The sequence below is a fragment of the Mastigoproctus giganteus genome, chromosome 1 (assembly GCF_048544385.1).
Source record: "Mastigoproctus giganteus isolate SK-2022 chromosome 1, ASM4854438v1, whole genome shotgun sequence".
Classification (NCBI taxonomy): Eukaryota; Metazoa; Arthropoda; class Arachnida; order Uropygi; family Thelyphonidae; genus Mastigoproctus; species Mastigoproctus giganteus.
Window position 1 is genome coordinate 163,269,078 of NC_143575.1, and position 24,105 is coordinate 163,293,182.

Consider the following 24,105-nt stretch of genomic DNA (forward strand, 5'->3'; position numbering starts at 1 on the left):
TGAAATCCGAGCTGAGTTCAAAAGGCACATAGAAACTCCCATGTCTATATCCACTTTAAAACAAGCAGGATTTCGTGGTCGTGTAGCGGTCCCGAAACCCAAATTGAAATCGAAAACTTGAAAGAAACGTTGGCTTGGGGTAAGAGTGATCAATATTGGACAATTGAATCCAGATTTGAATTATTTTTTTTTGGATCCAAGCTTTGAGTTTATGTGAAATGATCAGCTGAAAAAAAAATTGATGCACATTGTTTAGTGCCTACAGTAAAGCACGGTGGTGGTTCCATCATGATCTGAGATTGCTTCTGTTTTTCTGGAATAGATAACGTCGTTAGAATTGAAGGCGTTTTAAGGAAAGAAGACTATAAAAACATTCTTGAACATAATGCAATATCCTCTAGAGTCTAGAGGATATTGCATTATGTTCAATATTAGCGGTCCGGAAAATTCCACAAAGTCTTGTCTAGACTTTGTGGAAGAAATTTTATATTACAACAAGACAATGGCCCGAAGTACAGTTCTAAGCTGCGCGGAGACTTTTTAGCATCTAAACAACAGGGGGGGGGGGGTATCGCAAATTATGGTGTGGCCACCCCAATCGCCTGTCTTAAACCCAAGAGAGCTTTTACGGGATCATCTGGACCGTCGAGTCTGTGAAGTCTGTCCATCTTTACAAAAGTTATGGGAAACCTTGCCGATATCTTGACAGTATTATAAAATTAATCCCCAGATGCCACTTTTCTGTAAGGCAGTGATAAAATGTTGTCGAGGATTTGTAACCCTACCCTAAGATAGGGTTACCTGATCTAGAATTCCAAAGCTAGGACAAAATAGGAAAAAAACTAGGACATTTTTAGTTTTAAAAACAAGGACATTTTAAAAATTATATTTATTACTAAAAAATTACAATACATATTTATCGTTACTGCCAATCATTTTCAGTAAGAAGTAATTATAAAATTTTTTACAATCCATTTTCAAATTATAAGTAACCAATTATAATACTATTCACAGTACTCTTTTCCATTTTATTTTTAATGTTGCTCACTGATTGCTAATTAATGAAAATACACGTTCTATATTCTCATTGTGGAAAAGTCCCTAAAAATAGAAAATGTATATTGAGCAATTTTTAAAAGTCGGATCATACCTCGGAACTCTTACTTCATTAAAATATGCAGCGCACTCTCTATGGGCGTTTTCCCCAATTATCATATTTCTTTTTCTCAGAAACAAATTCCGTAAAATTGATAAATTGGTCAAATAATCTACTATCATCGATTTTCAATTAGACAAATGATGATGATGATGATGATACAGTCCACTTGTGTAATTTTGGGATAATACAGTCACTTAATGCAACCGGCTCATTGTTTTTATTTATTCTGTTATACTGACCGAAGGTGCAACGCACAGAACGTTTAATAAAAATTCATTTTATGATGAGATGATTTATTTATTATTATTTTTTTAATTACAAAAAAACTAGAACGCAAATGTAAAATCCGCAAGGACGTCCGAGGACGTCCTAAAAATAGGAAATGTCCTCGGAAACGAGGACGTCTGGTAACCCTACCCTAAGAAGATGAATTCTATACTTCCTACAGTACAAAATACAAGAATTTTGTTCATAAAAAAAAAATTAAACGTATATGTTTGAGCTAAAATGCAGAAAAATACAGGTGTAACCAGGCATGGTTATATATACATGTATATGCTTTATGTTAACCCGAAACACGAAAAGTATTTAGGTGCCTCCGTAGCCAGGTGGGAAGGAGCAGCAGTGCGTAGCACACGCTTCTTGATTAGACCGGGGTTCGACCCCGTCACCACCAAATACGGAAGATGCGGAAAGGCCAGGGAATGACCACCGCATATCCCGGAGCAATATGGCCTTAGTTGCTAATGCTCCTAAAAACCAAATAACAACAAAAACAACGAAAAGTATTGTGGCCTGTGGTATTCTAATAGCTTGTTTGGGTTGGTTTTGTACTTGAGACAGTATAAATTGTAATTTTCTGAAAATACATGCGAAGGAGGATTGCTCCAAGGAACAAAAGTAACAGGGGTAAACGAGGAAGTAAAAATGTTAGTTCGGTGAGTTGGGAGTTGAGCCGTGAATGAATGTTAAGTACTTGAGGCAATTGTTCGGATTGGTCCGGAAAAAGAGGAACTGCAGATGCTAATTCAGAAAAAGAAGAATGTTTATTAATAAGCTATGTGGCAAAATCTGAACGTCTGCATGATAGGCAGCATAGAGAGTTTTTAATTAGCAAAAAGGCCTTGGCTGTTGGGAAACATGATGTGGCAGATTTCTTTTGACGACCAACAATTTAGAGAATTAAAACTTTAATAAAATACAGTATTTACATATACAAGAATAAAACACTAAGTAGAATAAAAGTAAATAAAAAATAAAATAAGAATAAAACTGATAAGGTCGATGAGTAAAAGCGAGAAAATAAAATAAATCGCTTTCGAAGCGGAGTAACCCATTATCAACTTAGAGGAATGCACGGCCCACAGTAGTATAAAAAGCAGAGTTCGTGTGATAGCACGTGGTTGCAATAAGCCAGGAATAACGGCGAAAAAAAAAGGGAAGAAGTGGTCAAGAGCGAGGGTGCATTACAACGCGCATTTGATGGGGCCGTTGAAGCCCGCGTGACAGCTAGATACGGATAACTATTGTATTCATTGCCGAAATGATTAATTGTAAAGTCCTATTACTTAACTTGCCGGAATATAAAACAAAACATTTATTTTCGTTTAGATTTAATACTGTTAACGTAACGTGGACAATACTTTGGAGGGAGACGCTTGTTTGACATGTTTATCCTGGAGATTAACAAATAATTTGTCTCTAGGACAAGCATATGTTAAATGCATATGTTTCTAGAAATTGCAAGTAAATCTTAGTTCACTTCCATCCGTTCCCGTTCTCATATCCTTTGAAGGGTCAAAGATTTGTTTCCATTATGGGTGCATACAGGAAACCCATCCTCATGTGGGAAACCGTTTGCACTTTTATATATGAGAAAAGAATGGTGATTCATTTTATTATATATTAAAGTGTTTATTATTTAGTCTCTCTGTATCAAGAGTTAGTATTCAAGGAGCATAAAGTAGCATGTATTTATAATAAGGAAATAACAATACTTGATACAGACTTTAATGAATATGAAATCACTATAATTAATCAGCGCTGTTAGTTTCTGGTTGAAATGTTTGCTTTTTGCAAATGGCAGATAATCTTAATGGCAAAACGAAACTATTGATTCCTTTAGAGATCGTAATCTTTTCGCATCGTTTTGATGATAATTATGCTTAAGTTACGGTAACTAAGATCGTTTCTCCTTTCTCCTTGTAAAACTTCACAGCTTACATATGCATTTTGCATATCATTCGGTTTGTATATTGCAAAAAAAAAAAAAAAGAAAAAAAAAAGATATCAATTCCATAACTTCAGAAAATTTTCATTCATTTATTATTTTAGGATGATAATTCTTAAATTCGTTCATTTGAACTTATTCGTGTGTTGCTTTCATTCATCAGTTTTTACATGAAGCCATTCAAAAAGTTTTGCATAAATAACTTAATTAATAAATTGTGTTGAAGCGCGATGTATGAAATCTGTTCCTAGCGCCATTGATTACTTTGGACATAGAATATAATTCGCTATGTACTATTCTGACACCTGCGTCACAGCTTTACCAGTAACTGTGCTAACGAGATTCTTACCGATTTCCCTTTGTTGCAGGAAAGGTTGTTGCTGAGCGTTCTACCTCAACACGTTGCCATGGAGATGAAAGAAGACATCATATGCCCTCGGGAAGGACAGTTCCACAAGATCTACATTCAGAAACATGAAAACGTGAGGTAACGTTCACTTTTAACATGTATTAGCAATTCGATATTATGCATTATGCACCGATCTCGCTCTCTGGGCTCTTGCTTATAGCGACTTACTTTAGCTTACTGACAGTTATGTGATAGAAGAACTCTCGTATTAATTCATAACTTTAGTTCTGTAATAACGATTTCCTCCCCTCCCCAATTTGTAATCTTCACATACCATTATCCAGTTCCCTCCTACTTTCCCTCATATATGCTTCTGTGGAAAATCAGGGCTATATACAAGTATTGTTCAGTTCTCCCTGTTATAATACTGAGGACTTAATTGAGAGCTAAAGAGCTACATGAATAGTGACAATCAATATCTTAGAGAAGTATGACACTGCTAATTGAAACCACTGAAACGTAATAGATAATATATACAAATTTTGGATTAACAAAACAGAGTAAAGAGTAATTTCTTATACATAGACTGTTTAAGTGTAAAATCAATATTGTGATTATCCAATATCCTGAAAGAGGCCTCTGAGGTCGGGAACTGTTGAAGAAGGGAGCTGACGCTCCCGAAAGCTTCAGGTTTTTAGCGCTTTTAATGTTTTATATTTTAGCAAATTTTATTGTAAATAATCTTTTATTACAGTTTTTAGCATTCCGCAATAGTTTATTGTAAATATCTTTGTGTAAAGATTGTAGTCATATTAAATTTTAAATTTTATTCAATGGTCGGTGTATGAATTTATATATATTTTTAGACGTGATTATCCAATACCTGAAGGAAACGGAACAGAGAACTTCCAAGTAAGTGTTGAGTACAAGGAACGGGTAGTGAGAAATTAGTTTTATAACAAGAATTCAAGCGGGATATAGTGAAAGGTATTTGTTCAAGAAGAGATGGAGAATCGATAATAGAGTTTATGATATTATAGACAAAAAGAGACCCACGAAGTTATCATCTGGGGTGAAGGGGAACGATTCTGAAGTGACGACAAAGAGCTCCATAGTTTCGACGGTGAAAGGCAAGGCGATTTCGAAAGCATAAGAATTTAATTAATTTAATTTGAATTCTCTCAAGTCTGAGAAAGATTTGTGGGAACCAAATAATATCACAATAATCAAAGATAAGAAGTATAAGCCGCTTGTAGAGAAGAATTATAGCTTTGTCACTGTTGAAAATCGAGAAAAAACGCTTAATTAATGCAAGTTTGGAAGTCTGAGATATTACGTAATCAACATGGGAAGAGGGATGAAGGTCAAATCGAAAATGAACTTAACAAAAATGAACAAACATCTACAATCAATATAACATATGTTGTCCAACCAAAAATGAGGGAATACCCCGTTAATTGCAGGAAGATGTATGGTGCTATTTAATATGCAAATAGTTTTGTCTATAATGATGATTATTGGTTAACCCAGAATTCATTTCAAACGTAAACGGCTAACGAGCGCACATGTTAAATAAAGCCAACAGAGTTTCAGAGGAAAATTGACAGTTTGACGTTCTAACGAAAATGTTTGTGCGTTCTATTACTCAGGAATTAAACATTTCCAGGTCGACAACTGGGATTGTTTAACTGCTGAAGTAATGGAAGTTCGGGATGACACTTATCCCAAGAAAGACCAGGTAGGTGTAAAATACTGACTGACTGACAGGCGGCTCGTAGAAATAAAAATATACCTATACCTAGAAAAGAAAAAAAAAAAGATGAAGCATAAATTAACATTTATTTTTTTGTAAGTATTGCAAACTTTGTTTCTATGTTAATATTGATGTATTAGTCATCTTCTGTTGTTTGTTTTGAAAATTTGCACTTAATTTAGGGATTAAAAAAATTAAATAAAGCTCTGATAGAGAGTAGAAAATAGCATCCTCTGCGGCAGCTTAGTCGACACGATACATCGCTGTGTACTCCTTGTTTGGAGACGTCTGGGTTCGATTCCGTCGAAGAACGACGGGAGAAATTGCTAAAGCCCTCTTCAATTGAGACCATAGTTAGCCGACCCCTCCGGACGTAGTAGGTTTCCCCTTGTGAAATATCCCAGGTTTTATAGCCCACAAAACAAGAAATCGGCTCGTGAACATGCAGCAGAAGAATACAGAATGTGGATATGAGCAACAACCTCTGGTAGTGTTAATGGAAGGAAACTTTCCATTGAAAACGGAACGAAAGTTGCGTCATTATTATTACCAGTGGTGTGCTGGAACTAGATCGGTTTGGATCATGAGAACCGGCCCTAAAATTCTTCCAGGTTCGGCAAGCCATGTATTGGCATCCCAGATGCGCTGTTTTTATAATTAAGGCACACGTTGGTGAGCGATATTCCCCGGATGTTTCATAGTCGACGGAACACACATATCTGCTTTCAAGTGTACATAAACTATGAACAATTAATTTGTTTTATGGTTATTTTACAAAATTTTATAAAAAAAATTTGACTCTAATATCCACTTCAGTAAAAACTGCCAGAAATAGGCTGTCGGTTGTTTATTGATTGATCAAACAATTTGCTGAAGTGACATGTTTGAAGGACGAGTTGCATTTCAAAACAGAATCGATGCAGAATGGCCTTCTTCCGAGTGGTGTTCTCCAGCTAGAATCATGCGCGGATCCACTGTATTAGACCCACACCGCAATCCAAAAAAAAAAAAAAAAAAAAGAAAGAAAGAAAGAAATGGATTATTAAGTAAATTTGTATTACAATTTCTACACGTCAGTATTTTATTAATATACCGTTTTATTATTATTTATAATAATTTTTAAATTTTGTATGCAGGGTATATTGTGATGATCAGTATTTGATTAGTCTGTACTGCAGTTTCAGATTTTGGTATACAGGACATTTTCCTTTACTTAAATATATTTATATATAAACTGTTTTTATATTCTAGTTTTACTATTTTAAGAGAAAGAAAACTTGTGGAATAAAACTTATTTTAACTATTTTTGATTCTCACGTATATTTATATTATATATTTTTCATATTAATGATGACTTTCATTCATAGATTTATAGTCGTAGGGATGTTGAACTTTTATTAAACAACTTATTATACAGTTCATGTATAATAATTTGTTTAATAAAACCAATTTTTATACAGTACATGTTTGTAATGATCATGCATTGTTACGATATGTTTCATGTTATTGATTTAAAATAAATCAATATTATGTTATTATTGTTATTGTATGTTATTGATTTAAAATAAATCAGTAACATACAGTGCATACAATTCATATGTATACACAAGTAACGCTTACTAATAATATGTGTGACGTATAGCGAATGAAGACTTTTCGAAAAATAAGAATGGAATTGTTGGTGTCAAATTCGGTTTCTTATTTGTATAAATTGTAGGTCTAGACGAGGTACAGTATACGGTACTTGTATATGTGCAGATGATTACTGTAGTCATACCATTATTAATTCCGTATTTGTTTTTAGCCTTATCTATTCTCTATGACTTAGTTTGTGAAGACATTGCAGGACGTATTTTTTTGGTCCAGAATAAGAAGGGAAAAATAACCGGTAAGTTTAATGTGTCTAATTTTGGACACATTAAAACTTAAATCGCGAAAAATTCCAAATCTATAACCTCAACTTTTTCGCTGTATAAATTTTAATGTCTCCTCGGCTTAACCAGGAAGCTGATATTGATATTTTAAGCAGAAGTGATAAAACCATTGGGATTCGCCATTTAGTAAGCGTAATTATTGATTTCAGTAAGCGTAATCAATGTTTACATCAACTTCCTCAATAACGTCGATTTTCTTAAGAACTGGTAATATTGAAATACTTTTGAGAGTGTTAACCTTATATCAGATAAACATATGACTTCTTAGTCTGGAACTGAAGGAATAAATGCCCCTGCGAGAGTCATAAACAGGGCCTCCTGTGCTCTTCGACAACCAATGAAAACCTGCCACGGTGGCGGACCTGGATCTGCGGTAATTTCGGTTCTGGCGATGTTCTTATCCAGTACAGGTCACAATGAGATGAAGATGTTCCATATTGAATACGAGATCAAGCAAATATATCTCATATTTAATATTATTTAATGAGATAAAGCAAGATCCCTAATAATACCTGCCAAGCGCACCACAGCAGATATTATTAGGGATCAGTTGATTTATCTCATATTAAATAATATTTGATTTAACCAAGAGAACAAACTTATCCACCCATTTGTATTATGCCCATAAATTACGTGTGTTCCCTGGGCACTTGACCTGTTTTTCTGGACGAAAAAACCCGGAATTCCGTGGAAAAACCTTGCTATCCTTGCTGCGACCGACTAACTTAGCTGTGGTGTGAAAAGGCGTGTAAAAGTTCCCCGCCTCATTGACAGAATTCGAATCCATACCTTTTCCACTTGGTGTAGGGAGGACAGCGATAATAACCATTGTCATGGCAAATGCTGCATATATTTGGAATGTTCTAAATACTACTCCTGCAGAATTTATTCGTTATTGTTATTATTATAATTGCTCTTAATATATCTTGATCGGGGGGGGTTTCCACTCCTTGACGGGTACGGCTGCCAAGTACAGAGGACGGTTGTTATATCTGGTGTTACAGTCGGTCGAGCACTCTCTGACTATCCTACAGGTGTTCAGGATTGCAACTTTCTGGAGTCCCTTGTAGGTGTTCTCTGGGAGACCTATTTCCTGCTAGGCTGTTATGTAGGCTGTTTTATTATTTTGCACCACTGGTGTTACATATCAGTGGTTGAAACGATGATTGGGATGGTCATTACTTGTTACATGTGCCACATCTCTTTGATCTCCTGTCTTAGGTTCGTGTACTTCCCGATCTTTTCCTCATGGGTTTTCTAAAGTTGCCAGTGTTGAGCACCGCAATGTAAATCAGATAAGTAGCCATTTCCTTCTTATCGACAAGGGTTATGTCCGGCGTGTTGTGAGGGATTGTCTTGTCCATTATTATGGTGCGGTCCCGGACAGCTTGTAGATTGGGATCTCTAGTACGGCCTGGAGTTCGTACTTGTAATACGGTACACTTTCTTTAATCAACTGGTACTTGTTCGCTAGCTTCTGATTTATTATCCTGGCTACCTGGTCATGTTTACGAGTGTACTCTGTCTGGGTGATTATCCTGAGGTGATCTGTTGGATCGTTTCCAACGCCGGGTGGCATCGTCGACACCTAAGGCCGCCGTAGCCTAGTGGTCAGGCGCGCGGGTGCGTAAGTACACGCGCCTTGAGTGACCGGGGTTCAAGCCCGTGACTGCTGAATACGGTGCTGTTTCTTGTATTCTGTCTATTTGTGAACTCCTCTGACCGTTTGGTCGTCCCGGTGTATAAACAGAAAATTTATTTATTTATTTATTATGTGTCACCTGACACCCCGTGCTCCTTTTCGATGTATTTTCTATAGTTTCTGGTGTTGATTACCTGGTCCTCTTGGATGAAGAGCATGAATCCTTCAGTCTCGGGAAGTGTCCCGCTCATGAGCCATGCATTGGAAGCAGTTTTATCTATATGATCTTGATGGAGGTCATTGTAGTGTCTACCGTGGAGTATCTTCTTTCCCCGTCCGGGGGGGGGGCGTCTCCGTAGCCAGGTGGGAAGGAGCAGCAGTGCGTAGCACACGCTTCTTAATTAGACCGAGGTTCGAGCCCGTCACCACCAAATACGGAGGATGCGGAAAGGTCAGGGAATTACCACTGCATATCCCGGAGCAATATGGCCTTAGTTGCTAATGCTCCTAAAAACCAAATAACAAACTAACAAATCCCCGTCTGGGGGGAAGGGGCTTCTCGCTTAGGTTGAGTGGGGAATGTCACTTGTCTGTCTTCCTTGTGTCCTAGTAGAGTGCTGCTGTGTTTTTTCTGGAACCAATCCTTCAGGTTAGCTATCGCTGTTTTCTGTTGCTCAATAAGGTCTGTCAGATCAAGCCCCTTTCTCCATCTTTAAGAGCTATAGTCAGTCTCTCCACGGCTGACTTCGGGTGGTGTTGGCGGTTCTTTGTCATCATTGTCCTTGTCTTTTTCATGATATCCTCCAGCTCGGTGTTAGTCCAATCTATGATCCCGAAGGAGTATTTTAGCACTGGGACTGCATAGGTGTTTATGAATTTAACTGCGTTCTCTCAATTCAGCTTTGCTTTGAGCAGGCTTCTGGGTCTCTGATGGAGTTTTCGATAAAGCAGGACTTGACCTCCTTGTGTCTAACTGCTGAGCCTGCATCATCTCCAGGTGTTTGTAGGTCTCTTTCCCCTGCCGTGGCTTCGATCTCTTTACCAGTGTGTAGCAGATAGTTTCTGATATCATTGCTGAATTCTTCGGTGATCCAGAGTGGTTGCTGGAGTTGCTTCTCCATTGCTGCGTAGAGCTTGATGTCATCAATCTACATCGCGCGCGAGAGAGAGAGAGAGAGAGAGAGAGTGTACAGGTTTTTCCTTCCTTCCCTCTTTCCTTCAGGTTATAACCATACTTGCTGTTGTTGAGCATGGTGGATAGCTGGTTCAGTACTAGTCAGAACCACAGTGGGCTTAGGGCATCTCCCTGAAAGATTCCTCTCCTGATGCGGATCGGCCTAATTGTGATATCATATTCTTGACCTTGATGGTGGAAAGGTAAGGTAAGGTAAATTATGTTACTGTCTAACGGCTCCTGGGATTTCTCCTATCTCCGCGGGTGTACATTGTATCGGGCCAGAGATTTGAAGGTGTGTTGGGGTCATGTGCTGTATATTGTGTTGTGTCCTTTGTTCCTCCGGTCAATTAGCCACCGAGCCCCTAGTGGGACCCGATGTTACCACACCGTGCCACGGGGAAGCTGACCTTGATAGTGGTATTCCATTTCGTCATGGTTGCTTCTAGGAAGTTTGTCACTGTCGAAATTTTTTATTATTATTTATATGTTATTATTATGATAGGCGGCCGTAGCTAAGTCGTTAACTCGAGGGTGCATAAGTACACTTGCTTTGAGTGACTGGAGTTCAATCCGTGACTGCTAAATACGGTGCTGTTTCTTGTATTATCTCTATCTTGTGAACTCCTCTGACGGCGTGGTCATCCAGGAGTATAAACAGGAAATTAAGGCTGTCGTAACCGAGTGGTCAGATTCGAGGGTGCATAAGTACACGTGCCTTTAGTAACCGGGGTTCAAGTTGTTATTGTAGTATCGTTTTAGGAGCATCAGCGACTAAGGCCATATTGCTCCGTGTACTGGTTCTAAATAGCGTGAATTTACCATTTACGTGAAAAAAAATAATGGACTTTCCGGGAGAAAAAGCAATTCTACCCTCGCCTGAGACCAGATAACTCACCACACTGTGAAAAAGGCTCATAAAAATTTCTCATGGCATTGATAGGACTAGAACTCAAGTCTTTTCCACCCGGTGTGGCGAGGACGTCGATTCTATTAACTGGGCTCCCCACGAGGACGGGATTCTAGCCAATGACTGCTAAATACGGTGATGTTTCTTTTATTCTCTCTACCTTGTGAACTAGTCTAATCGTGTAGTCGTCCCGAAGTATAAACAGAAAATTTATTTTTATTTTCTGGGCTTTTTCAACCTGGTGTGGGGAGGACGGTAATTATATTCAATGTACTAGTCTGCATTAGAGAGAGAGAGAAGTGGGGGGGGGGGGCTCTACAAGCATGGTGTTAAGATAGAATCTTCACAGAGAAGAGAGAGAGCTTTTTGGAATTCTTCAGAAGCACACATCCGAAAAGTTAGATTCTGAGGTTGTCCCCATGAACACTTTTACCCGAAGGATAACGTACTCTTCTCTAAAGTATGACTTGCAAAATTCGAATAGTGCCTACTTCTTTTGCCATTATGGTAGCTATGGCAAGACAGAGAAGGCGAAGTTTCTTGTTGGCCCATTTGACAAGCCAGTTACTGTTCATTGAAAACCATTTTGATTACTGCTAGTGCAGCTGACGCCCATATGTCTGCATCCCGTCTTTTAATCTTTGTGTCCAAATTTTATCCGACAAACTTCCCACTTTCTCCACATCCAACGGAGAATCTAATATCGACGTAACCTTAACATCTGCTAAAACGGATGGTTTGATTGTGGACTGGGATGTAATTCCAGGACTTATTAATAGTGAACACCAGGATATTATTTTCAGGGTCTCATCTAGACACACTTGCATTGATGAACAACCTAAAGATCTTCGACGATTTTCTATGAAGTCGACAAAATGGAACAAATTTAAGGAGTACCCAAACTCTATTCTGACACAGGACATTCAAAACGCCTTAAACTCAATGACAGCACTCGAATATGTCAATTTTATCCAGACTCATCTTTTCCTTGCTATGCAATACGCCAGCAAAAGAAAACAGTCCAAGAAACCTTTTGTCCCACGGTGGACTCCTGAACTGTCACAGTTACGAACACAAGTCCTTCAAGTGAGGGGCAACCTTCAAAGAAACAGACGTCTGTGAACTGAGGATGTGCAGACTTACCAGGAAATGTATGGCAATCTCAGGAAAAGATACCATAGGGAGATTGCCAATTCCAAGAGCAGTTGTTGGCAAAACTTAGTTAAAGAAATAGGGAATACGGAACCGTGGGGGTTTAATTTACCGCTTACAAAAAATAAAATGATTGCAGGAGACGTGTTTAATACTGCTATACAGCAAGGGCAGGAAACAAGTGACTGGATTTCCACAATACGGTTTATTGTCTCCAACCTTTTCCCTTTGGACTACCCTGAATTTGATACACCGGAAAAACAGTAGATAAGACAAGACACAGTAATGAAATGTATAGTGGGCCTACGGACACCGTCCCGTTTACCCTCTTGGATCTTGGTGCTGCCGTTAGTAAACTAAAATTAAAAAATGTCCTGGGATTGACCTTATTAAGAATTGTGTTATTGTTAAATTTTTTGACCTGTTTCCGCAAATTCTGTTAAATCTTATGAACAAATGTCTCCTTGAGGGTATTTTTCCAAGGCAATGGAAAGTGGCTTTGCTGAAAATTCTTCACAAGCCATGGAAACCAACATCCGATCCCCGTGCTTACAGACCAATTTCATTGCTTGCGAATCTCGGAAAACTCTTTGAAAGACTCCGAGACTCCATAAGATGTTACGTGAAAAACAACTTTGTTCTAACCTACAATTTAGCTTCAAAAAAGGGAAATCTATGGAGGAAGACATATCTGTTCTAACTACTTTTGCTCGGAATTCTTTTTCAAAGTATGTTTTGGCTGTGCTTGTGGACTTCGAAGGTGCTTTCGACTCCCTTTGGTAGGAGAGCGCCTTCGAATCGTTAAGGGCTGCTAATTGTGATGATTATACTTACAAGGTCTTAAGATCTTATTTCAGTGATCGTTTGGTAAAGGTAATTGCAAAGCACCTGTCATATAGGTCCCCTATATCCAGGGGATACCCTCAAGCACCAGTGTTGGGGCCTCTCCTCTGGAATGCAGTTCTAGACAAATGGTTTTTGAGAGATCATCAAGATGTACTTAAAACTGCACATGCCGATGACTTAGTGGTGGCCATCTATGGGAGATCCAGAAAGGTGCTTGTGGAGTGTATGCAACCAATAATTGACGATTTGGTAACATGGGCGAATGCAAACAAATTAAAAATTTCACCAAGTAAGACGACATTTATGACTTTTGGCAATCACTTCAACTACAACAGACCTCCTAGGATCCTTCTTAATAACATACAGATACCATGTCTCTGAGACTAAATATTTAGGAGTTATATTAGATGATATTAAGCTTTCAGTCGCATGTTTCAAAATTGAAGAACAAAATTCGAAATTTTCTGCCTCAGTGGTTAGGATCTCTAGGAAAGAATGGGGTCATACTAGGAAGATATTATCATTATACATTATAACACGTCTTTTTGCCTGTAGTTTCTTATGCCGCCAGCATATGACAGCAAAGTCAGGATAAAAACAAAGCTGATATCCTTGCAAAGATCCATCTTACTAACCATTCACCACATTCCAAGAACTACTTCTGACAATGTCTTGCAGGTTTTGGGATGAGTTATGTCACTTGACCTTTATATCATTTATCGAGGAATATTGTATAATCTCAAAAAGGGACTTTCGATCACAGCGAACGGAATAACAACCGACCCCGCAAATAACATAAAGCAAGAAAAGGCTAGAATTTGGCGAGAATTAACTGGAATTTAACAACGCAGATGGGATGAAAGCCAATTTGATCTCATCACTAGGAAATATATACAAAAGGCTGACTACCTAACATCCCCAGCTATCAACTCGTGGTTTACGCCAAATACATGTATGTATACTTCCTATCTGCTCGCAGGGCACGGCTCCTTACGGGCTAAGCTCTTTGAACGTGGACTCGAACCTGATCCATACTGTGCATGTAATGACCTCGAAACTTGGATACATGTTCTCTTATTTTTCCTGGAACATGAACAATTTAGACAGACTTTAGTTGGTTTTGTTCCAGAGTTATCAGAAGAAAAAGTCAGTATTCTTGTTGAGTGTGCCAGTAACTTTAAAGCCCTTCAAGATTTTGCTACAAATGTTTTCAAGAAACGTCTTCAACTAAGATCCCTGGCTCTCAGAGGATGTAATTAAGTATCTTCCCAACTTCTTTCTCTCTCTCTCTCTCTCTCTCTCTCTCTCTCTCTCTCTTTTTTTTTTTTTTTTTTTTTTTGTAGTAAGGATTTTTATTATTAATATTAATTTTTTTAACTATTTTTATTTTATTTATTATTATTTTTTATTTTTTTATTTATTTATTTTTGCTGGCTCCCAGGTGTGGGCTACTTGGGAGCGGGATTGTGGTCATCCACTGGTATTGCACTACCTCCAGTGGGTGCAGGATTTAGTGCTTATTTGCATATCATAGGTGATAATAGACCCAGGCCTGGATACTAGTACCAGGGTTGGGCACCAGGCAGCAGGGGCCCAGCTGTTGGTTGCTCCCTGGTGGAAAAGTATCCTGACACAAAACAGAACACACACACACACTAACATCTCACACCCAAACATTCTCATTTTCCAGGCCCGCTATACAGAGTTCCTCTACCAACACAGAGGACAAGATGGAGATGGGCTTTTAGCCTAGGAGTCACCCAGAAACGCAAATACACGCGCGCACACACATACAGATGTTCCCACATGAGTATGTATATTTAAAATTGTATATATATTAATGTAGCCGAGTGGGCAGGAGCGGGAGTGCAGTAGCACACGCTCTTTGAGTAGACCGGGGTTCAAGCCCCTGACTGCTGAATACGGTCGATCTGCCAACCCGCAGTGGACCAGCGTGGCAGATTATGGTCCATTTCCCTCAGCATGAATTGTTGAGGAGGCTTCCATCCTGCAGTGGGTTGTAATGGCTGCACTTTTTTTTTTTTTTTTAAATCTTGAAAATGTACATAAAATTGTGTGTGTAAATAAATGAAAAAAAAAAAAAAAAAAAAATGAAATGTCTGCACCAGAGAGAATAGACGAGACGATTCATGATGTGATATGAATCTCTGACAGTCGCCGAAGAGTTGATATAGCTTAGCTGCGTTTTTGCTTTCCAGCGGAGCCGCGCTAATTTCGTGAATAGGAAGTGTACATGTTTGTTTCTGGAATAGCAGTTTACAGGCGAACCAGATTTCAAGATTCTCAGTATATTGGTAGGGAAGTGTAGTTGTAATTACACTGTATATTTCCGTGTCGCAGTGGAATTCAGATCGAGCCGATTTTAGCACATCGATGTCACCAAACAATGTAGGGTATCATTAATTGTTCAGTATCTTAGAGAAGGAACAACTAGTAACTGGTCGTATCTTTCGCCGACAGTACGGGGTCGGGGAAGTCGCGTGGAAGAAATATAGTTCCAGGAAACTCCATGAAGTTGCTGAGCTCACCGTTTTCTTCTCAACGATGACGAATACTGTGTTCTCGTGCAGTGTTTAGATCGCTTTATGACGTTTAAGGCAAGTTGGGAAATACAAGTGCCATCTAAAGAAGAAATAACTGTCTTTAAAAGGAGTGTAGTCAACGAATCTAAAGGCCTTTATTAAAATCCAACAAAGAGAAGGATAAATTTCATTTTTTTATGGAAGCAAAATGCCTTGAGTCCATTCGTTCTATACACAGAGGATGGTGTACGCTTCTCTTTCCTGTTTCATGGATAGAATAAGGAAGAGAAGCTCATGCGCCATCATGCAGTATACGGAAATGACATACAGTATTAACCTCACGCATGCCTACCGAGGGATGAAATATTGATGTTCTGTGTGGTGTGCTTGCGAAAGTGCTCCTGAATATCATATAATATATCAAAATTTTCCACTGCGTAACTATGATTTCCCTTGTTTACTCGAAAGAGAATTACGCCGACTATTTTTTTTTTCACAGTGTGGTAAAAGGTTAGACGTTTATCGTCTTGTAGATGTTTACAGCCGAGAATCGATGACTAAAAATTTGCTTGCAGGCTTTTAGCTAAGACATAATTAGTTTCTGTAAGATAACGTTTTCATCCGCGGTTTTCCGAAGGTACGGAAGTCAGAATATGTCCGGAAATTTTTGTAAGCTTGGAATATACTCCCATCTTGACCAGCTTAATATTTCCTTGCTATATTTACAGTACATTGGCATCCACTTAGCGTCTGCTACGTGGATGCTGATATGCTGTATCTATGGGTATTTGCATTAAAATACCCATAGCTAATGAATTTTTGCTTTGCTCACGGATAGTTGGGAAAATGAAGATGTGAATATGCTAAGAAATATAATTGATTTTTCTGCAAGTATATGAAAGCTACTTCTGAAGGGTAAAATAGATTTCAGCTAGTTAACTCTTTCTCATGGAGACATACTTCATTGCATGAAGTGTTCCTCCGTCTTAAGAGTCAAAGCTGACTCTGTTCATTAGGCACAAATCAACTACATAACACGTGCAAATTACAGACATAAAATATACACGCAATATGGTCTGAGTTGCTGATGAGCCTGAAAACCGCACAACATTTTTTTTAAATTAAAAATATTGTGCGGTTGTTCTAGTTTTATACAGGAAGCATGATTTTCTTCCAATAAAAAGGTGTTTTAGTTTTCAAGTGCAGAATATTCCAGTTTACTTAGCATGTAAATTATAACTTCCAAATAAAGCATTGAAGTTACTTTATCCATTAGTAATTCGACTGTTGATGATCCTGCTCAGTAAGCTGCCGAACTGAACGAGTATTTTGCGTCTGCATTCACACATGGGGAATTCTGTAGGGAATTGGAGGCCAAAAGCTTATCAAACTCTAACAGGGAGTTAAATGATTTTGTAATAACTAAGAGCAAAGTGGAGGAGAAATTGTTGAAGTTAAACATAAGAAAGGAACCTGGGGTGGATGAGATCTAATCCAGTTATATTAAAGGAGGCGGCAAAGGAATTAAGTAGCACCGTAGCCATGATTATGAGGGCAACATTGGACTCAGGGTACGTCTCCACGAATTGGAGATGTACAAATGCATCCACAATTCACAAAGGGGGGATCGAAAAGTGACATGGGTAATTACAGACCAGTTAGTTTAACTTCTATTCTAAGGAAAATAATGGAGTCACTGGTTAAAGAAGAACTGCAGGATTATCTAGAGAAGACTGCAGTAATAATTCAGACACGGCATGGGTTTGTTATGGGGAAGTCTTTTGTGACCAATTTGATTGGATACTATGAAGTGATCACCAAGGAATTGGACTCAAAAAATAATTTTGATATTGTATACTTGGATTTCAGGAAAGATTTTGCTACTATTGCACATAGAAGACTAGTGTACAAGTTGGAGCAGTATGGCAGTAAGACAGTTAGTACAATGGATAAAAGGATGGTTGAGTGGGAGAAGACAGAGAGTGGTAATGAGTGGACACTGCTCTTCGTGCACTAATGTTATTAGTGGAGTCCTCCCAGGGTGCGGTGTTGGGCACATTGTTTGTATATTTATCAGTGATATTGATGATGGAGGACGGCCTCCGTAGCCGAGTGGGCAGGAGCGGGAGTGCAGTAGCACACGCTCTTTGAGTAGACCGGGGTTCAAGCCCCTGACTGCTGAATACGGTCGATCTGCCAACCCGCACTGGACCAGCGTGGCAGATTATGGTCCATTTCCCTCAGCATGAATTGTTGAGGAGGCTTCCACCCTGCAGTGGGTTGATAATGGCTGCACTTTACTTTACTTTTTTATTGATGATGGTATATCAGGCTTAATGTCCAAGTTTGCAGATGATAGAAAAGTTGGCAGAGTTGTTAATGACAGTAATGACAGTATGCTACTGCAACAGAATCCAGAAAAGTTGGGAAGATGGGCTGAGAAGTTTTAACATTCACACATGCAAAGTACTGAATATGGGTAGCAGTAACCCCAGAGAAACATACCAACTGTGTGGTACTACTCTCAGGGTGGTAGTGAACGAAAAAGACCTGGGGGTAGTTGTGCAGTCAGTATGAAGTTTTCTGAGCAGTGCAGTCAGGCTACCAGAGCAGGTCATGGGATGTTGTCAATGATATACAGTAATTTTGCTGGTAGTGAAAAGGAGGTGATTATCCCTTTGCAAAAGGCAATGGTCAGGCCACGCCTTGATTATTGCGTACAGGTCTGGAGGCCTCATTTTAGGAAGGATGTAGAGTTTCTAGAACAAGTATAGAGAAGGGCAACAAGATTCGTGAGTGAAACGAAGGGGTCTTCTTACCAAGAAAGGCTTAAGTTCTGCAGCGTCTGGAGACTAGGCACCTGCAAGGTGATCTGATTGAGGTGTATAAGGCCTTGAACGGTTTGAGCAGACCCAATGCTGTTGGACTCTTCTTCTTGCTCAGATTACGAAACTGGGGGGGGGGGGGAACTAAATTCAAATTGAGGAAAGACAGTTGTAGAATAGATGTGCGGAAATTTTCCTTTAGCCAGCGGACAGTTGATTACTGGAACAAACTTCCATAGGTCGTTGTGGAAGTTGATATCATAAATAAATTCAAGGAGAACTGGACAAACGTTTACAGCAAATGGATGTGTGAAATGGGATTTTTTTTTTTTTTTCACTGATGCTGTATAAGCTTGCTTTTTGCATCATATGCCTCTACTAATGCCAAGGCCGACCGGGCTAGCCGAGTGGGTAAAGTACCTGCCCGGCAACCCAAAGGTCGCGGGTTCGATTCCCGCCTCGGGCTTGGATCAAAGTACTGCAAAAACCTTGGGAGGTGCAATATGGCCATAGAAGCCGATGCGCCAACAACTACCAAATCAAAAAAAAAAAAAAAAAAAAACTAATGCCAATGATAATTGCATTTCTGCAAAAATCAAAATGTAAGATTCTTTCAACACTAAGTGTTTCAACTATTTCGTACCAACTTGATTTTCACCTTCAGTTTAAGAAAATGCAATAAGAAATGATTAACATTTATGTTCGCGGATGAGATAATGGATAAATACAGTGCAGATGTAGTGCGACCTCACATTCAACATCTGTTATCCTAATGGAATCACAATCAACATCTGTTATCCTATTATCCTATAGCTGCATTTATTGTGATATGCACTAATTCTTAGATATGACCTGCAATATTTGATGACTGAGTCAATGCGGATAGAAGAGTGGTATTGTCACCGTCCTTTCCACACACTGTGGAAAAGGCTTGGGTTCGAATCCCGCCAATGGCGCTAGGAACTTTTATAGGCTTTTTTCGCTACGTGGCTGAGTTAGTCGGTCTCAGGCGTAGAGAGCAGTGTTTTCCCCCGGAAACTCGGATTTTTCGTCGGGAAAATAGGCAAATCGACCATAGAACACACGCATTTCACAAACATAATACACTTGCGCAGACGAAGGTATATTCCTCGTGGCCGTAGTGTGACCTTTTTTTTTTATTTGGTTCAGTGATATTTTTATTTACTGATTGATATCAGCTAAGTGCTGGTGGTGTGTGCGAGTATTAATTACGAAAAGCAGCTAAGGATATGAGGTCAATATATTATGTAAGTAATAATGTATATTTTTCGATCTGTGTGTATGTTTTCTTGAAAAAAATCCCGTTTCCGGGAGTAAAACATACAACGCCGATGATAATGACTAACTCAACCATGTTGTGAAAAAAAAGGTAGGGGGGACTTTAAAAGTTCCTCACATCAGGTTGGGATTCAAACCTTGGCCTTTTCCATACTTTAACTTCTGCGAGTGTGATTCGATTGATATTTGTCTTGGAACTTTGTGATTATTTAAAGTTATGTATTCGTAGTTCGTTATCCACAAAATGCCGAAAGTACGTTTGCGACGATCACTGCTTTGTGAGGGCTAAATATCGGCTACCAAAGAAAAGGTGCCGCTTTTGAAAACTAATATGAAATAATAAATGTTATTCAGAAAGTTTCCAATTACGTTCCTGTTTCATTAATCTGTTCACATGGGAAATGAACAAGACACTCGCACATATACGATAGAGTGTGTGCTTTGTAAATTAGGCTTGCATAATCTGCCTACAAACTAATCTTCCTACTGCAAAGCTGGTTTTCCTCAATTAATTAGATGGACTGGGTTATCAGTTGGCTGAGTGATAGATGTTGACAGTTGGATGTACTGGGGTAGCATCATTCTCGCAAAGGGTAAAAGTGAACGCCGTTGGTATTGATTTTTGGGTCCACCGTTTTATCTGAGACTCATAGTATTGTTGGGATATTTATAGTTTATGCAGAGAGTTTTGGTTTGAATTCAAGATGTAAAACTGTCTTTCGGTTACCGAAATAGTGATACAGGCGAAGTTGACAGAAGAATATCTTCCACACTTTTCAAAAATGCTTAAATTTTAGAAAAATAATTACATAGCAAATGTTACACACTCTCTCTCTCTCTCTCTCTCTCTCTCTCCTTTTGGTTTAGTGGTAATATGTATTGTAATCAGTTATTTATATATGTGCTAAATGAAGCATATACATAAAAGTTATTCAAATGAAAACTGCAAAACCAACCAATATAAAAATGCATATTATGAAAAATTTATGATATTCTTGTGTTAGCTTATTGATCGAAATGTGTTGGCATACTGAGCACCTGCATGGCACCATCTGCTGGCGTTGTTTGGAAACAGTTAATTTCCAAGGTGGCAGCACCCTTTCGGTCATACACCAAGCTAGAGATGTGAACTATAAACCGATTGTGAATGCAGAAGGAATAAAACCTGCTGTAATTTATAGCAGAATTTTGACTCAGTATGATGAAGCGTGCATGAGTCAATGGCAAATTGAAAGTGTTTATTTATTAAAGAAGGCGGTCCCAGCCAACTTTCCTGACAACCCCACCATCTGTCGCAATACTGTGCATGTAATTTCTAACATAACGTATACTACCACCAGTTGGTTATCATTTCTGGCACATGAAGATAGACAGGGGTCGTCCGCTAGCGTACGGATAATATCAAATACAGCATCAACATTGGGGGTATTATAGGTATTATATTCAATCAGTTCAATACTTCATATTTTAATGAAGTATTGGCCATAATATACTCACTTGAATCAGTCATTCAATACATAATATGTATTACAATCAATTGTTGCAATACATATACTGTATATATATATATATATATATTACCACTAAAACAACAGGGGAGAGAGAGAGAGAGAGAGAGAGAATTTGTAACATTCACTATGTAATTATTCTTCTAAAATTTAAGAATTTTTGAAATATTCAGTGTGGAAGGTGTATTCTTCAGTCAGTTCAATATTTCATATTTTAATGAAACAGCAAATATCAGTATAATACCTCCAATTTGGAGGATATGTTAGTTCATTAGTTCATATATCAATGAAACAGCTATGTCACACTAAAGCTTATCATGAGTCTGCTGGCCTTAAGTCGACAGGTTAAGCAGTTAAATATTTCTCACGATGAAATATTTAACTGCCTAAACTCACCACAGAAAGTCGACTTTACATTTACTACATAAAATCTCCATCGGAATTAGTCAAGAACTTTGTTCCCAAACAACATATGCAGCTGACGTACCCATCACACAGCAATGGTGAAGCTATAATCAAGAATACATTGCACAAGAAATGGAACGCAATCCATATACTGTACAGGTCCATGCAGTAATGGAATGAACTGGGGATGTAGCATTCTTTCATTAACTACTAAGGAATACGCAGCTCAGTAGCAGACCAGTCCGGATCAACATTTTAGAGAAGCAAAGCAACGGATGCTATTCAACCGTCGCCATAACAAGCGGCAAGCTCGCCGTGATGGTCTAACCCACCGCAGGGCCCCCAGTTTCTGCGACACGAACACAGCCACCAGGATACGACAGGTATGCTTCAAGGGTGATGGATCGCAAATTTAAACTGAAGTCTCTCCTCAACCAGGGCAAGCATATCGTGTTGTGACACCAGAAGTCATAACAGCAGCGAAAGAGCTCATACGAGAAAACCGCTGCATTACTATTGAAACAAATTGCCACGGTGAGTTGCTGTTGTTGTTTTTATAGGGTTTTATAGCGAAACGGCGATTAAGACCATATTGCGCTGTTATATACAGTAGAGTCGAAAATCCGAACGTCAATAATCCGAACCAGCGAGCATTTATTTATTATTATTTTTTTTATGCTTGTGCCATAAAATAATTACAGTAAGCATCAGTTATTATGATCATGTTCGTGAATTCAATTTTGATTCAATCAAACGGCCATTCTAATAAGCGAAAATCGGAGGAATATTATCTATAGGCTATAAAAATGAAGATACAAATCACAAATTTACACTTTTTATTACCTTACGTCTTTACCAATTAACAAAATTAAATGATATATGAAAATCGACAAACAAAACTGAATGCTGAATCAGCAAACTGAATGCTGGTTTGCCGACAGCATGATAACGCCACTCTTCACACCGCCAGTTTTACATCGAATCAAATACTGTACAGTAGATCAAATTGAAGGTACTGCCCCATCTCTTATGTTGACCAAATTGAGCTCAATATGATCATCACCTTTTTGGCCACTGAAAGACGCCATTAAGCAGGCATCGCTTCCCAAAGATAAAGAGACTAGTATCGCGGTGCACAATGTCCTTAACACCAAACAAAACTTCTCCCGAGGAAAGAATTAGACATTAACGCAGCGCTCTAGGAAATGTCTCAAACGTAATGGGGGAATTGGGTATCATTGAAAATTTACATGCATGGTTTTTCCTTGCTGTTTGGGAAATGCAACTTTCATTGAATTTTTGCTGATCTTATTTGAACAACCTTTGTATATTGAAGGGTGTAACAAGTAGTTACTTGCTACTAAATATTTTATGCTTAAATTAGCGATTATTTTATTCATTATGAATCTGAGATATAATGCTTATTAGATTAAATCAATATCAGCCCATTAAATCAATGAACTATCATTTACGGAATTTTACACCACACGTGCATGGATATATAGACTATCTTACTAGAGGTCATCGTCCCCACAGTAGCACAGTGATTATAATCCTTGTCTTTTCACACTGGGTAGAAAAGGTGTTGGAATCCTGCCAGTGGTGTGAGGAAATTTTATGAGCTTTTTCACAGAGTGGCTGAGTTAATCGATCTCAGGTGAGAGTTGCATTGTTTTTTCTGCTGAAAACTCTGATTTTTCGTGCAGCAAACCGAACGAATTACAGGCACAATATACTGATGCCTCATAGCCTTAGTTACTTTGGATTTAACACATATCTAATCTGAGCACATATCTTACTTGTATTATGTATTAAAAATCGCCAATTAGTTCTTTAAGATCCATTTTGACGGCTGTATTGTGTTCGATAGGTAGTATACGAGATCATTTAATCTTATTTGCCCTTACTATTTTTTTCCTGATCTTTTATTATTTTTAATTTATTAAATGACCTTTCAACCACTAGCCACCTTACTAGAAACATAATAATAACTTATGTTGGCTCTCTGTTCTGATATAATAATGTTATTATTATTTGATATAGTTTGCTTTCTGTAATATTTATAAAAAAAATGTATGGAAAATTCCTCCCCCACCGGTCTTCATGGGGGGGGGGCATACGCTTTGCTGATTCTTGTGAAGCGTAATTGCCTGTTATCTTCTCAGCATACTCAGTGGGAGGCTGGTTGCTGAGAGCCTCCGGTGGGACCCCCTTCCCCATCAGATGGGTATTTCTGAGTTATCTCTATAAGATGATCCCAAGTTGCTCCTTAAATGTTTTAATATCGTGATAATTTACTACTTAGCCAAGCTGTATGTACAAGCTAGAGGTGATCGCTCGATAGTCTGGCGTAGTCCAAGCTCCTTGGACACGCCA

At 38.5% G+C, this 24,105-nt stretch overlaps 1 protein-coding gene across 2 annotated transcripts in view; it reads left to right on the plus strand.

Annotated features, from left to right (window-relative positions):
* Positions 1-24,105, plus strand: part of LOC150091231 (adenylate cyclase type 1-like) — an 845,725-nt gene that overhangs the window by 414,440 nt on the left and 407,180 nt on the right. For both annotated transcript variants that reach the window (XM_090374793.1, XM_090374796.1), the window contains exon 3: positions 3,758-3,876. In XM_090374793.1, the coding sequence (XP_090230919.1) occupies positions 3,758-3,876 (119 nt within the window). The remainder of the gene's footprint in view (positions 1-3,757; positions 3,877-24,105) is intronic.